We start from the raw sequence: 16,833 nt of genomic DNA on the forward strand, positions 1-16,833 counted from the left end.
TCCCCACTTTTTCTTCTAAGCAGTTTAGTGTATCTGGTTTTATATTGAGGTCTTTGATCCACTTGGACTTCAGTTTTGTGCAGGGTGATAAGTATGGATCTATTTTCATTTTTCTATATGTAGACATCCAGTTAGACCAGCACCATTTGTTGAAGATGCTATCTTTTTTCCATTGTTTGGTTTTGGCATCTTTGTCAAAGATCAGGTGTCCATAAGTGTGTGAGTTTATTTCAGGTTCTTTTATTCGGTTCCATTGATCCACCATTCTGTTTCTATGCCAGTACCATGCAGTTTTTAGTATTTTTGCTCTATAGTACAGCTTGAGATGGAGTTACCTCTAGAAGATCTTTTATTGTAGAGGATTGTTTTAGCAATTCTGGGTTTCTTGTTATTCCATATGAACTTGAGAATTTTTCTTTCAAGGTCTGTAAAGAATTGTGTTGGTAATTTGATGAGAATTGCATTGAATCTGTAGATTGCTTTTGGTAAGATGGCCATTTTTACTAAGTTAATCCCTCCAAGCCGTGGGCATGGCAGATCTTTCCATCTTCTGATATCTTCTTCCTCACTTAACTTTTTTAAAGTCTATATTATTTCTGGACTTCTTTTTAAGAATTCTGTATTTCTTATTTGCCCTCTTGATGATAAAAGTGTTTTCCATAGCATTAAAAGAGTCATCTTTCTGTTCAAATGTGTTTTAATGGAAAAAAAGAATGTCTCCTAATGATCTTACATTAAATTTCTGGAGTATAAAAATGTAAGGAATGTAATGTTTACACCTGACAGAAAATGCATGGAAAATCATGATTTTTTATTTAACCAAACCAGAACTACAATGAGATTTTTCTAAATACACCTTACCCCACTATAGAACATATGTGAGGACCATTTGAGATCATTTGTCTGTTACAGTAGTTTTGGTATTCATAGGAAATTAACATTCTTTGTGTAGTAAACTCATTAGGAACTGTTATTCAATGGCACATTAGTCTTTATCTACTTAGGACCTGTTGTACATCAGATAATTTCATAAGTACCCCCCCACATACTCCAAAGTAATGTATGGTATCTCTTAGCCAGCGTATTAGTATCTAGGGTTCTAGGGGAGCAGAATTTCTAGACTAGGGGGTTAATTAGAGTGTCTTCTAGGCTATTGTCCAGCTAGTCCAACAATGCCTGTCTACCGACAGATGACCAAAATGGTCCCGTAATTGTGCAATTCACAAGGCTGGAAGTATCTCTGTACTTCAGTGTATGCCAGAATCCTGAAGAAGGAGGCTCTAGTGCCAGTAGACTTGTCCTCAAGAGCAAGCAGGCAGGGAGCAAACTTCCTTCTTCCACGTCAGTTATATTGGCTATCAGTGGGAGATGTGGCAGACATTAAAGGTGGAGCTTCCCGTCTCAGAAGACCTGTGTTAGTAATGAGTCTTCCCACATCACATGATACAGTCAAGAAAAACATCACTCAGCCATTTGGGTTTTAGTGAATTCCAGATACAGTCAAGTTTACAACCAAAATTAGCTGTCACAAGACTGCATCCTGTCGACTTCACACACAATCATATCGCCTGATGCTATGCTTAATTTGTGAATGAAAACTATAACTAGTTCATAATCATGGCCAACATGATATAACTATACTATGTAAAATAGCCAACAATGTCCCTTGAGGTTTATTCTTCCAGTTTCTTAAACTTAAACAACCATTGATATTCTCATAATTGACGTGACAGTACCTGAAAAAACTGAGGGAAAAAACCCCACAAATATCTATACAAATACATGCTTAACAAAATACAACAAAAACACTTATGTGAATTATAATCTTCATTTCTACAACTGATCCTGTGGCATTTATATCTGCCGCCTTCTACTACCTACTCTCTATTTCCTCCACCCTCAGCAAGCACCTCAGTAGGTTTTGGCCCTTTTCCTGGAGGAGTGATCCATACCTTCATTTCTGAAGCCCTTTGTCATACTGCCTGGATTATAATCACAGGACATAGTAGCACCCAGACATGCCTGAAGGATCTCCTGTGCTCCAGACACAATCTTTCTACCTCCCTTGTGGAGAAGCAATCCAATTTCTCCTTGGTAATCTAGCTTAATCACCCCTCCTAACACAGTTAGCTTGTTGGCTCAAGGGCATCAGAAACCCAAAGTAGCGGGGGTAAGTCTGAGTTTTCAGTTCAGTGAAATATTTCTTACATCTCCTGGCAAACAGGAGCACCCCCCAACCCCAGGAAAAAAAAACTTCTAGACCAGCAAAACTTAGTGTTAGAGAAGAAGCCAAAAATTCAAAATTTCCCTAGTGAACTACTAGGGGTGACAGTGGAACTTTTCTCTTTTCTACCACTTGATTCTTGGACCCATGGATCCTGGCTATGGGAGAAACAGTACCATGTATTAGATGCTGATTCAAAACACAATGGACCTGTGGAGCACCCTGCCCCAGCCCTCTAGGCTGCTGCCACCTAATTGGCACTGTACCTAGTCTTCAAAGGCTATTCTGTCTTTCTGTTATGCCAGCTGCTTCAGGGTGGTTGGAAACATGGTAAGACCAGCGGATTCCCTGATGATGGTCCCATTGTCACCCTTCTGGTTGTGAAGTGAGTTCCTTGGTCAGAAGCAATATTGTGTGGAATGCCATGATCGTGGATACAGCACACTGTAGGTCTATGGATGGTGATTTTGGCAGTAACATTAAATTCAGGAAAAGCAAATCCATAAACAGAATAAGTCCAGTAAGGACAAAGTATTTTCCTTTCCATGGAAGAGTGGTCGTCACTGGCTGGTCACCATGGGTAAAGGTGCCACATTTGGTGCTCAGTGTTTGTCTCTGCTGTTGGCAGATATGGCCCTCAGAAACAGCTGTAGCCAAGTTGTCTTGGTGAGTAGAAGGGAATGTTGTCAAGCCTATCATAACCTCTGTCTCTGCCACCATGGCTACTTTGTTCATGTGCCCATTGGGCAATGACAGTGATGACAGAGGAAAAGGCTGACTATCCACAGAATGGGTCATCCTATCTACTGGGTTACTGACGTCCTCATTTACTAAAGTCACCCACTGATTCATATATACGAGTATTCTCACATCTTTTGCCCATTTGGAGAGATTTATCTGCATTTTTTTTCTCTAGATGTTTTTCTTACCAATTTTCAAATCATACTCTTTCTAAGTCCCTGTTCGTGCAGCCAATCCATTGGCTACAGCCTATGAATCAGTGAGTAATCACACATCTGTCCATTTCTCTTTCCAAACAAAATGAATGACCATGTCTAGTGCCAAAAATTCTTTCCACTGTGAAGATTTCACCTTGCCCGTGTCTTTCAAGGTTGTCCCAGAAAGGGGCTGTAAAGCTAGTGCCGTCCCCTTCTGGATAGCAGCTTCATAACATGCAGAACCTTCAGTAAACCAGGCCCTAGTCTCCTCTTCCTTAGTCCAGCACTCAGAGGGAACACCTCTGAGGCTCTAGGTACATTCCTGGATGCAGAGATTGCAATGACAGTAGATACCATAGGCATTTGGCCAATTTCTTTATGTAACTTTTTATGCCTTTAGGACCTGCTCAGTCCCCATCATTGTGTGTGTGTGTGTGTGTGTGTGTGTGTGTGTGTCTTCCCTTTGATAGCAGATTGCTCTTTGACTTGATGAGACAGAAGAAGCACCCAGCTCATGTTGGGCAGCTCAGGTTGCATGGTAACTTGGTGAACCATTGTCAAATGTGCAGTTTCTACTAAGACCCTACAGCGGGCCCAGAGCTCCTTTTCAAAGGGAGAATAGTTGTCTGCAGATAATGTTAGAACCTTGCTCCAAAATTCCAAAGGTCTTTCTTGTGATTCACCTACATAGGGGTTGCCAAAGTCTCCAAATAGTCTATCTGGCATTGACACTCAAATACCATCATGTCTGCTGGATCATATGGTCCAACTAGTAGAGCAGCCTGTACAATAGCCTGGACCAGTAGTTGAGCCTTTTCCTGTTCAGGCCCCACACAAAGCTAGCACCTTTTTGAGTCACTTGGTATATGGGTCAAAGTAACATACCCAAGTGAGGAATCCTCTGTCTCCAGAATCCAAATATACCCCTTGAACATTGTTCTTTCTTTCTTGGGATGGGGGTTGGGGAATCAGGTGCAATAAGTTATTCTCCACCTTGGAAGAGTAACTATCCCACCAATCTCATACCACTGGACTCATAAGAATTTCACTGAGGTTGAAGGCCATTGAACTTTTGTTGGATTGATTTCTCATCTACGGATACTCATATTTATTACCAATGAGTCCAAAGCTGTTGCTACCTCCTGCTCCCTTGGGCCAATCAGCATAATACCAGCAATATAGTACACTGATGTGATATTTTGTGGAAGTGAAAGATGATCAAGATCCCTTTGAAGTAAGTTATGACACAGGACTGGAGAGTTAATATACCCTGAGGTAAAACTATAAAGGTATACTGCTGGCCTTGCTAACTTAAAGCAAATTGCCTCTGGTGGTCCTATGGACAGGTACTGAGAAAAAGGCATCTGCTAGATCAACAGCTGCATACCATGAGACAGGAGATGAATTAATCTGCTCAAGTAAGGAACCACATCTGGTACAGCAGCTGCAATTGGAGTCAGTAGTTGATTGAGTTTTTGACAGTCAACTGTCGCTCTTCCTGATGACCCATCTGTCCTCTGCACTGGCCGGAGAGGAGAGGTAAAGGGAGATAAGGTGGGAACCACCATCCCTGCATCTTTCAAGTCCTTGATGGTGACATTAATTTTCTGTGATTCCTCCAGGGATGATATCCTGGTTTTGATTCACTATTTTCCCTGGCAGAGGCAACTCTAAAGCCTTTCCAACCATAATCGTCCTCCGTCCATAGGTGAGAGAACCAATTTGAGAATTCTGCTAGCTTCTGTTCCCAATTATACGTGGAAGGACTGGGGAAATAATTGCAGGATTAGTTTGGGGAACCAGTGGGCCTATTGTGAGTCGGATTTCAGCCAAAACTCCATTAACCACCTCAATTCCAGAAGCCCCGACTTTAACTGGAGGGCCATAATGTTTCTCAGGGTTTCCTGGGGGTCAGTGGTCAGTGTCAATTCAGAACCAATATCCAATAGACCCTGGAGTGTCTCATTGTTTCCTTTCTCCCAGAGTATAATTACCCTTGGAAATGGCTGTAAGTCCCTCTGGGGAGGAACTAGAGAAAGTCTGCTAGTAAAACTTTTACATATTTTATCAAGGTCCTTCCTCAGGGCAAACTAGCTGTCTCTCCATTCAAGGAAAGGTCTACAAACTGGCTCAAATCTGAAAATTGGTGCATAGGCCAAGATTTTATTTTATTGTCATGATACAATAGAGACTTTCACTTGTTTGAGAATTTTTCTGCCTATACAGATCAAATAAAGATATGATAGACTTCTTATTTGTGTCCTGAAAACACCATGATTGATTAGCAAGTACCAAAGGTTCATATGAGTCATGCCACCATACAACTCCCTTTGCCTATGCTGACCGTTATGGGTTAGGCCATTGTGGACATTGCTATGTCTATACTACCCATTACAATAACTGCCATCACCTGGCCTTTGGTCATTCAGTGCTGCCACCTGGCCTCTGCTACTTTGGGGGCTCAACAAAACCCATTGCATTTAATCTATCCAACCGAGCAGCAGCATCTTCAACCCTAAGGCCTGACAGGAGGAAAAAGGGAGAAGACCCCTCAAATGTGTTGGTGCCCCTTTCACCATTTTGGGCCTCTCAGGACTAATGAAGGGAATGTCTTCTGGGCCTTCCCATTAGGGAAAATTAGGTTTTACACAGCATATCCACCCTAGCATTGTAATTTCCTTGAGCTTTAAAATCCCTTCATCTGCACTAAGTCAAGGGATATCAGGCATCCCAAGCTCATTTTTGGTAGGCCACTTTTCGTCAAGTGGTTCAGTGAACCATTAAACAAACCTTGACACACACACCCTTTTTTAAATAGTACAAGTTTAAACCTAGAATCTCCAGTCAGTGGGCCCCATATCAACAAACTTAACCTCTTCAAGTTTTATGAATTTTAAGGGTGGGAGATAACGGTGGCCCACCATTATTTCATACCCTTATAATACATTTCCCCATATATTCCCCAGACTTCTGCTTGAATGAATCAGAAAACTCATTATTTACTCATTATTTACACCTTCCCATGGGCTACACTTTGTACCTCCCCTCTTAATGTGCTTAGCCTTAAGACTAGGTAAAGGTTGAGAGCCAAATATTGGTTGGCCCTGGGTGATATCAATACTACTCTGGTAGGAATCTCTTTCACAGAAAGTCACTGCTGTTTTAGCAGACCCTGAAGGATTAAATTCTTCAGTCAAAGGTAGAAAAAGCAGCATTTCAGTGGGTGTGGATGGGAGCACAGCTTCTGCTCAGGGTAGAGAAACTACATCCTCTGATCAGACAAACCCTTGAGAATCTGAAGGTTCAAAGTTCTCAGCTTCAATAGGTCCATTCAAAGTCATAGGACCCCATTCTTTACCAATTAACTTTAACTGCTGACATCCTCTGAGGCTGGGATGTAAATTTTTGCTGTAATTCAAACACCTTATAATGATGGCTTTGGTTTGATTTTTCACAACTTGAGCTTTGTGGCTGCTGGAGAGAAGATTTTCTTCTGAGCACAGTTAGAAACCTTTAGACTGTTTATGTGCATCTGAAACTGGTTGATTTTATTGCTGAGTTTATTGTTGTCCTACACCATATTCTGAGATGCTAGAAGTTGGTTAATTTTATCACAGAGCTCATTCTTTTCCATTGTCAGTTCATCCAGTGATAGTAGGAAAAAACAACCATCATCTTCTGTTTCCTTGTTTTTCCTACAAACTGTCAAAAGGTTTGTATACAGAGTCACTAAATGTATTGCCTCTCACAATTGGTGAATCAGGATAATCGCATGCCATTTGTCTCCTTAAGTTTGTAAATTGGTTCACACCATGAGCTTTTAATATTCTCCTCTAAGCTTCTAGCAGAGACTTCAGTAACTGTTGGAAAATTGCAAAGTCCATTCTAAATACCTAAATAATTAATCCTTATACTTTTGTTGTTCCAGAACCACTTCTGGTACCCAGATCTGTATTAGTCAGGGTTTGCTGAAGGAATAGAACTTACATAGTAAATATGTATGTATGTATGTCTGTATATAAAGGGAATTTATTAGAATGGCTTTCAGGCTGTGGTCCAGGTAATTCAACAATGGCTGTCTACCAACAGCAGGCCCAAGAATCCATTCAGTTCACAGGGATGGAATTCTCAGGTGGTCTTCAATACATGCCAGAATCCTGAAGAAGTAGGCTATAATGCCAGTGAAGAAATGGATTTACAGTGAGAGCAGGAGCATGCTGGCAAAAAGAGCAAGCAACTATTTTCCATAATTTTTATATAGGCTACCAACAGAAGGTATGGCCCAGATTAAAGGTGGATCTTCCCACCTCAAAGGGTAAGGATTAAAAATGAGTCCCCCATGATTTAATTAAGAAAAAAAATACCTCAGAGTTTTACCAAGCCACTTGGGTTTCAGTTCATTCCAGATGTAGTTGAGTTGCTAACCAAGAATCTCCATCACAGCCATGAAATATGAATGTCACAAAGATTATTCTGTGTATAGCTTCAGCTGTTATTATGTTATAAATAAAAACATATTGTTTGGCTTGCTGATTAAGCATGGTGTCTTTTCAAAGCTTGGCAGCTCATTGCAATTAGTATACTGATAATATTTGTATTGGATACAGTGTGAGTGTGGAGCTTAATTGAGGCTGTCACATACCATTTAAGTGAGACGTTTGATATCATTTATTGTTTATCATCTATATGTAAATATCACTCACCCTCCCTTGCTAGTATACTCAGTAAAAGCTTTCCAAAAATTTGAGATTTTTATTTTTACCATCTACTGGGCACATGTCTGCAAAAGTGTAAGGGACCTATCAGCAGGTTCATACTGAGTCTCATTTTCAGTCGTTGTATTTGGGGGGATCATTTCGATGAGATGTGTTAGGTAAGTGGAGGTCTGCTTCTGCCTTAGACATAAAAACACTCACACTCTGTTTTATGGCAAGTTTCCTAGTTGCCAGAAATATCAATAGCCAACCTGGGAAAGTGCCAGGTACCTCTAGTGGCTTGAGGTATAGATGTAATGAGTCAATCTTTTTTTTTTTTTTTTTTTTTTTAAATAATAATGCTTAGTTTGGGAAGGGCTAACACCAAACTGCAGTTGGCATAACTTTACCCCCTTTTATGGAAGATGAAAAATGGAGAAAATGGTTTTATCCATAGCCATAGGAGCCTGTGGTCAAAGGCCCATGTGACAACCTACCCCCATTCCCCCAATTTGGTAAAATTCAACGCTGGTTCCAGATGTGTATAGCATGACAATCTCCTAGCATTGCATGTCTACTTTAAAATGCTGGGATACCCTCTGAAGCAAATTCCTAAACTCTTCCTTCCAAACTCCTATGAGTGTGCAAGTTCTGTTACCTCACTGAAACTCAGTATTCTTTGAGGAAGCCCATTGCTCTTCCAAGGCCACATTCCATGAACTCATGTGGAGAGTGTAGGACACGGGTTCTGTTAGTAGAAGTCGTCAGCTTTTCTAGAATGTCTCAGGAGAGAGGTTACTTTTCAAACAAGCACATGCTACTGCTGGGAACCTTGAACTTTCCCTTGGCTTCCAGCAGGAGTAAGCAACTGAATTTACCTCTTGTAGCACTGTTAAATTCTTTGCAGAGTGTGGGGAGCAATTCTGAGAGTCAGTGTATTAATCAAAAACAAAGTACATAAGATGAATTTGTGACCAGTAAGAAAATGCATACTGGTAGACCTTGAAACAGAGAAAATTTACTGTCATTATTGCATTGTTTTTGATGGAAATATTGTTGAGTGATTTTATTTCCTTTGATTCTCCGAGGAATGGTAGAGTAGGTTCAATGGAGTCAGAGGTGAATGTACCTTGGAACAGGGTTGGTTGAGAGATACTCAAATGGGGATTAGGATAGATTTTCTCCCCCTCAAACAGGAGAACAAACCACAGGAATAACTGAAGGAAAGGCAAGTAGCTACTAAGGTTGTCATACTGTTAGGCTCTGCCTGACAATATTTTTTATTGTTCATTTTGGTTTGTTTGTGGGCATCTATTTTTTTTTTAATTCTGCCTGGTTCTAGATGAATACTTTTGTTTAATTTCCAAAGAATCAAAATGGCAACTGTAGTATAATCATGCTTTACAGCTAAAACCAAAAGGAACTCAAGATCATGTCCATTTAAGAGGCACAGACCTAATGTGTGCTGAAGAATGTGTATGTTTTTAATTGCTAGGCAAGTCAACCTAACATAGCACTCAGCAGATACTTGTAAACTTTGGTTGAATCAAGTAGGGTATTTGTAATATTTAAGGAATTACATCTAAACATAATTTAAGCATGCTGTTCTAAAATCTGTTTAAGACATATGGTTATAAATAATAAATTAGTATTTATTTTAGAAAAACCATTTAGGAATTAATTAAGCCTATTATTTTGAATGCTGTAGCTGATGTTCTGGTATTACAGACCTCAAGATGTTTCACTGGTGTCTCTAAATCCATAAAATGTCCTGCAAATTCATGGGCAGAGGGCTGAGGACTAGTTCTCTTGAGTTCAGTGTGTACGGTCAAAAGCATAATGAGCTTGTTGACCGAGTGGCAAGCATATATATAGTACAAGCGTGCCAGGAAAGTCCATTTCTGTCTCACAGCCAGGCACATAAGAGATGGAAGAAATTTTGATCCTGGGTGGGAAGGTTATGTAAAAACACACATAGCCACAGCATGGAGTGGCTTCTTTCTGATTCAATTTCATAAATCGCTACATGAGGAAGCGTTCTCCGGTAGATAACACTCAGAAATCAGCACTTAATATGGCAGTAATGGTTATTGCTGTCATTCTTTACATCTTTAAAAATAATTAAGCATTACTGCACAGGCATTATAAAGTTCCCCGATCACCATTAAGAGGATATTTGAGGTTTGATGTAATTTAGCAAATTACATTATACAGTAGTTAAGGTTTTATGCAGTGGAGTAAAATGAGTGGTAGTTAAGCACACTCCCATGCAACACATTGTACGGAGTCACATGTTCCAGCTGTCAGCTTTGTTCCAGTGTCATTATTGCTTTGCAGGCTGACGTTCCTCAGGGAGTGATTCGAGTGCAAGCTCCCCATCTTTCAAAAGTTTCCATGGCAATACAGCTAACCGAAGAACTAAAAGCCAGCGACGTCCTCACCAGGTTTCTCAGCCAAGAAAGGTAGAGGCCTGTTTTAATTATTCTGTGGGATAGCTCACTTTTATATTCATATTCTCCCTTTCTCTCACTCCCTCTCTTTCCCTCCCTCCCTCTGTCTGTCCCTCTCCCCTCCCCTCTCCTTCCTCTCTCTCTCTCTCTCTCTGTGTGTGTGTGTGTGTGTGTGTGTGTATGTGTTCCCATCAGAAGAGCAGAGCAGACCTGACAGACCATCGGAGATAATAGTCAGTGCTATCTTGTGTTCGAGTAGAGCTTGTTTTAGGCAGCATGTGTGAGCGGTCCATCACCATTTGTCTACAATGAGCTTGGCAAACGAAACTGCTCAACGGCCTTTCCAGAACACATTGGTTGGAGGTTAATTACTGTTTGTAGGCTGTTACAAAGATTGCTAATTAGGATGCAGCAAGATTAAGATGAAGACGCAACTTTCTCTATGAAGTTTAATGAATAAGAAAGAAATGGTCCAATTTAAAAACTGAAAGCTTGGATGATTGCGAGAGGACACTCAGTTTCCTGAGGCCTGAAGTCATAAGAACAGAACAAGCTGTTCTCGTTAGGGACAACCATGTCCTTCTTCTGGTGCAGATACTGTACAGTCCTTCGAAAGCTCTGCTCCTCCTCATTGTACACGCTAGAGTCTGTGTGACTTTCACTGATAAGAGCCTGGCCAGGGAACGTATTTGCCCAAGGTCACACAGCTGGAAATACGAACCTATATTTCTGTCCACAGAGTCAGCCTCTGAACTCCCCCCAACACCAGCTCCCGGGAGTCACACTGGCATTAAGCCCTGAGTTGATTCTCTAGAAACTGGGGGTTGGGAGCATTTGAAATTTCTCAGATTGATCTTTTACCCCTAGAGTGTCTCAGTTACAATGAAGTCAATTCACTTCCTCTTTCCTTCCTTCCCAGATTTGACCTTTGACACTATCTTTGACCCTTCTTTTCTCCCTGGGCATGTTTTATTCCCTTCCAGAATGTATTTCTGGAGATCTGGATGGCTTGAGACAAGGAGCCTCCTACAAGCTTCAAGGACTCCGTTCTGCTCATCTGCCCTACTTAGACTTTCTGATCATAAATCCTTAAGGAGCTGTACAATGTGTTCCACTGGGACTTTAATACTTCAAGTACAACATGAAACATTAGTCAGTATATCCAAATGCATTCGATTCTGGGTTCAAGGTGGGCTGGTGTTTTAAATGATGACATTTTAATTTATTTTGTGTGCATTTATATGTGCACAGATGCACAAGCCACAGTGTTTGGGCCAGTTTCCTCCTTTTGCCATGTGGATTCTGGGTCACTGGGTTTGGCAGTAGGAGCCTTTCCCTGCTGAAGTTCTCTCATGTCCTAGCTTAAAGTACTCATTCTTCATTTGGGATAGCAGGAGACTAGAACTTCCTTATAGTCTCATGAGAATTGAGTAGGGAAGTGGCCATAGGGTCCTGTTGATGTTTATTCGGGCCACAGAGTAAGGGAAGTGCTCAATAAGTGTTTGTACTATATTTTTTCTCTAACACGTTCTTGTGTTTTCTCCATTTATATTACATTTGTCCGGGACAGTTAGGAAGCTAGCTCCCTTCCTCTCATCATTCATTTTCTAACTACCTCAGCCAAAGCCAATGAGCATATGAGAACAAAAAAAGTATAAGAAATTGGCCATTAATCCATCTTTCTTTGGTAAAATATTGATGCCTTTCCATTAGTTATAATTTGTTGATTTTATATAAAAGCTATCCTGTGCCAGAAAATTTGTTCAGCTTTCTGTAAAACTGAAAGAACTGTATAGTTCAGAGAATCACTCCGAGAGCAATATTAGACCAGATTCTTAAAAAATCAAGTCCTTTACAAGATTCCTTTTGGGGTCTATAGCCACAAGAATATACCACTTGGAGTCAGACTGTGACTGTTTGATGGTATGCAAGGCAGCAGGTGGAACTTAAGTGTGTGTGTGTGTGTGTGTGTGTGTGTGTGTGTGTGTGTGTACAGCCATGGGCAGTGATGGAGTGGGCATAGCGGGGAAGAGAGAAAATGGCAGAACCAGAGGACCATTGGCTGCTTAGAAAACCCACTGTTATTGCCAGGAATTCCTCATAGCTGGAGTACAGTCAGACTTGCCTGTTTTCTTCTTGCTTACATGATGTGTTTCCTCGAGGCTTAAAAAAAAAAATTATTATCTGAGGGATGCTTTGCTTACATGCCTGTCTGCACCATGTGTGTGTGTGGTATCTGTGGAACCCCAAAGAAGGTGTCTGATCCCCTGGAACTGGAGTTACAGCCGGTTGTGAGCCACCTGTGGGTGCTGGGAATTGAACCGCAGTCCACCGAAAGAGTCGTTAAGAACAGTCAGTGCTCTTCACTGCTAGCCATCTCTCTAGCCGCCATCCTCTCGCCCTTTTGTCAACAACCCACACCTTCTCTGGTCACCTATCCACACACCGAGACAGATTTTAGGAGCAAATTCTTCAGCTTCTTCCTGAAATACAAGTTTTAGCAGGTTGTTGAAGTAATTCTTTCATAGAAACCTTAGAAAAATCACAGCACTGCAAAGTTTTTGTATATGAGTGAACTTAATATTTTAGAAAAGTTTGCTTTTGTAGCCAACATGTAAAGCCTAAAACCGTACACAGTTACGGAGTAGTGAGAGGTACACATTCAAGGCCATGTAATGTCAGAAGGTGACAAAATGTATTTGTGGGCTTAACCTACAACACCCTTGTATGGTAGATGGAAAATTCTATTCTTTGGAAACCGCAAATGTATAAACAGCATCCTGAGTGGAGTCGAGTCCCGAGGGCTTAATTCCACGCTGTATGGGTGGATACACCTTCCAAATCTGAATGGCCATCACCTATGTGGCACATCTTCATGGCATGCATTCAGCATGTACACCACTAAGGTCTCATGACGAATAGTAAACACAGTGAGAAAACCATGTCAGAATCTTGGCCCTGCTCAGAGAGCCAATAATCACATCAGTAATCGTGTAATACCAGTGTTACACTAACTTGGGTTTTGGGTGTTTACAAATCTAGGCACTGATTTATTCTTTTGCCATCAGATGTCTGAATCTACCTATTTCATTTCCGAGTGTGACATCTTTATTACCTGTTGGGCACATTCAGCAGATGGGGAAAAAATACAGAAGTGCATAACTGCAGTATGTCTGAGTTACGAATTTTCTGTGCTGGCTAGGATCCCCCAGCCTCTTACACTGAATTACTTGCAAGCTGTTGGATGATGCAACTAATCAAGTTTGTTTTGTCCTTGATAGTGGGGTTGCCCAGACACTCAAGAAAGGAGAAGTTTTTTTGTATGAAGTTGGAGGGAATATTGGTAAGTACATTCTCATTCTGTAAATTGATTTGATGTTGCCAATATTTGTTATCTATATCTTTGGAAGAAAAATATTGCTACATTTGAGAGTGAACGTACCATGCCTTAGATGATTGCTGAATACTATGGGTTTTTTCAGTGGTCTGACCTTTCTTCCTGGGTCCTCTTTTTGAGCTCCTTATGTTCAAATTATCATTTATAATTTGACCATTGCACATTTGACCATTCCTTTCAGTGTTATAGAGCTTGGAAATTAGTGTGGTCTCTTAGGTGAATTCAAAATGACTGCTATGTTTAATAAAGGTGGGGATGATGTCGACGAAGCCCTTACAGTTTATCACACAAAGTATTTTCAGCTTCTTAATTCAAGTTGACACCGGAATTTAGACTACCCAATTGGTTTCTTCAGTGCCTTGACTAATTCTTTGAATGTTGTCATGAGAAATGGAAGAGTGATAAGGATTGTGAAATTTAGGATCTTAAACCATGGAGATTAATTTGAGGATTGCACCCACTGTGCTAACGGATACCTCGCCTCCTTCACAGGGGAACGCTGCCTCGATGATGACACGTACATGAAGGACTTGTACCAACTGAACCCAAACGCTGAGTGGGTCATAAAATCCAAGCCAGCGTAGAAGACAAGGACTAGTTGCCTCATTCTTGCTGGGTCAAGAGTGGAAGTAAAAGTAGCAGCTTTCCTAATTATTACACAGTGACACCCTCAAGCTTTAAAATTATATATATATATATGTATTTTTTGTGGCTGCCATAATTGTTGTTTATTATTAGAAAAATATTTTTGGATTAAGGAAAAAGGGGCTTAGTTAGCTTATGGGCTGTTTATACATACTTTAAAATGTGTTCAGATGTGACGGCTTTTTTTGTATGAAATAAGCTCTTTACCACTTTTTGTTTCTTTGTTTGTTTGGTGGGGGTACTAGGTATTGAACCGGAACTTTGCTGATTGTGGGCAATTTCTTTAATGACATACCTAGTGATATCCCCATCAGATTAAATAATCTCTCCTCATAGATTTACCAATAGAGTTTGGGTTATTTACCTCTTAAGAATGTTGTCTTCCCCTTTTTACCCCCTCCTATCTACCTTCCCTCAATAAAATTTGCTTTTTAACCAGAGAGAAATAGTTAATAGCAGGTATGGGAAGCTATGAAGACAAACCTAACTCAACAGTATTCTTCTTACCACAGAAGGTTAGTGTTCATAGCTTTGAATCAACTGTCCAAACAATCCAGGCAGTTGATTTTTTTTTTTCAGCTTATCTGACTTATGTGCACAAAGTGGTATCCATCATCAAAAACAAAAGTGGCAGGAACTTCCAATTATCACCAAAGCATTAAATGTTTAAATACTCAGGAAAAATGAAACGGATCCACATGAACTATGAATTACCTAAGACCACAATGTGAAAAGCCAGATCACTTTGTGTGTGCCACACTCTTTCAGATAGAAACTGAAAAGTCACATATGAAGTTACCGGGCAACTTAGTAACTATCACAGTAGTACAATATGGAACAATTGGAGAACTCATTGTGAAAGGCCACTTCCCCACCTCCAGAATGAGTCTTCCGTGGCAATCATTTATGTGAACAAGGCTTTGCCTGTCTGCGTACTTTAGGTGATCTGAGTCAGGTGATCTGTGTCATTGAAAGTATTATTCCCAGGACTTTTCATGCACAGACCATACTGTGACAAAACACAGACCTCTCTGTAAATAAGAGAAACGAACTGAAAGCAATGTTCGCCATTTTATAAGAGTAGAGTGTCATTGATAGAAAGGTGGTGTGTGTGGGTATTGCGCCAATGTGTTGACAAAACTGTTCGTAGTCCTTTAGGGGAAGATGGACGTTCTCTGAAGCTCTTGATGTCACTAATTAGGAAGGAAAGTGCTGATCATGAAAGCAGCAAAATACTGAGCATGTAATTACGAGAGCAGCTGTGGATGGATGCTTTAGTAACGCCATGGTGATTCGTGCCATTGCTTTTTTATTTAAAGAAATTTTATAATTAAATGCCTTTTTCTAAACAATCTTCTCTTGGAATTATTACTTTTAAAACAGTATGCTCACGAGTCTACTTTTGTCTTTTAAAATTATTTTTATTAACACTCTACTTTCAATGTAATTATGTCTCATCTACTCTGTTGGTTCTATGTTCCTGTGTGGTTTTTAAGTTCAGAAGACATATGAGACACACTTTTGTTCTTTAGCTCCTCCCCCTTTTCTTTTTTATATTAATGTCTATCCTTTAGGGATTCCAAAACACATTTTTTTTCTGTTCCTTATTATAAGAATATTTTTATTTCTTGGTTAACAGATTTTTTGTTTATTGATAGTGCAAACAATGTGCAATTCTGAAGAAAAATCATGTGCTTAAAACCTCCAGGGATTAGCTAGGTGTGATGATGCAGGCCTTTAATCCCAACACTCTGGAGGCAGAGGCAAGCAGATCCCTGAGTTTGAGGACCACGTGCGAGTCCAGACAGGAGTCAGGATAGTCACAAAGAAATGTTTCCTAGAACACATGTCAACTGATTCTCAGGACAGAGATTGCCTACTCAGGTAGGTTGGCAGAGGACTACCCAGGTTTTGATGGAGAGTCATTCCTAGAAATCATGGCCTAAATTCATTGGCACTGGAAAGTGCATTTAAATCACATACGCTTATACATATACACATATATATTATATAAATGATGTAATATTTATACACATGTATTTATATCATACATCATATCATATATATATTTGCTTCTACAGAATGGAATTTGACATTGTAGAGCCTTAGATACATGTCCTGGCATTTACTCAAATGCTTTTACTATACTATTTTGATTTCTAGTAAGTTTTAATTTTCAGTGTACATTTGTTTGGTTAAGAAAAGAAAAATGATGTGAAAACACATTTGCTTTGAGTCTCAAACATTTAACTCTGATGGGAGTTGTTGACGAGAAATCTGAACTGGTGGGATGTTCACCCTGCTGCCCTTTAGCCTTCAGCAGGGCTGATGATCTCATCTCCCCATTCTTGCTTTTCTGCTTTGCCATCTCACTTGCTGTCATAACCCTTTTAGCTAATTCTGGTCCTTGTTATTCCTTTCACTTATACAACTTTTGCCTAGTATAGTTACGGAGATCAATATAAATTCCTTGTTGGCCATCAGC

At 40.2% G+C, this 16,833-nt stretch overlaps 1 protein-coding gene across 4 annotated transcripts in view; it reads left to right on the forward strand.

Annotated features, from left to right (window-relative positions):
• Positions 1 to 15,700, forward strand: part of Arhgap18 (Rho GTPase activating protein 18) — a 209,479-nt gene extending 193,779 nt beyond the window's left edge. For all 4 annotated transcript variants that reach the window (XM_060373719.1, XM_060373718.1, XM_060373720.1 and 1 more), the window contains 3 exons: positions 10,194 to 10,318; positions 13,588 to 13,649; positions 14,196 to 15,700. In XM_060373719.1, coding sequence (XP_060229702.1) covers positions 10,194 to 10,318; positions 13,588 to 13,649; positions 14,196 to 14,287 — 279 coding nt within the window. In that variant the 3' untranslated portion in view covers positions 14,288 to 15,700. The remainder of the gene's footprint in view (positions 1 to 10,193; positions 10,319 to 13,587; positions 13,650 to 14,195) is intronic.
• The last annotated feature ends 1,133 nt before the right edge of the window (positions 15,701 to 16,833 follow it).

Source organism: Meriones unguiculatus, chromosome 20, assembly GCF_030254825.1.
Source record: "Meriones unguiculatus strain TT.TT164.6M chromosome 20, Bangor_MerUng_6.1, whole genome shotgun sequence".
Taxonomy (NCBI): Eukaryota; Metazoa; Chordata; class Mammalia; order Rodentia; family Muridae; genus Meriones; species Meriones unguiculatus.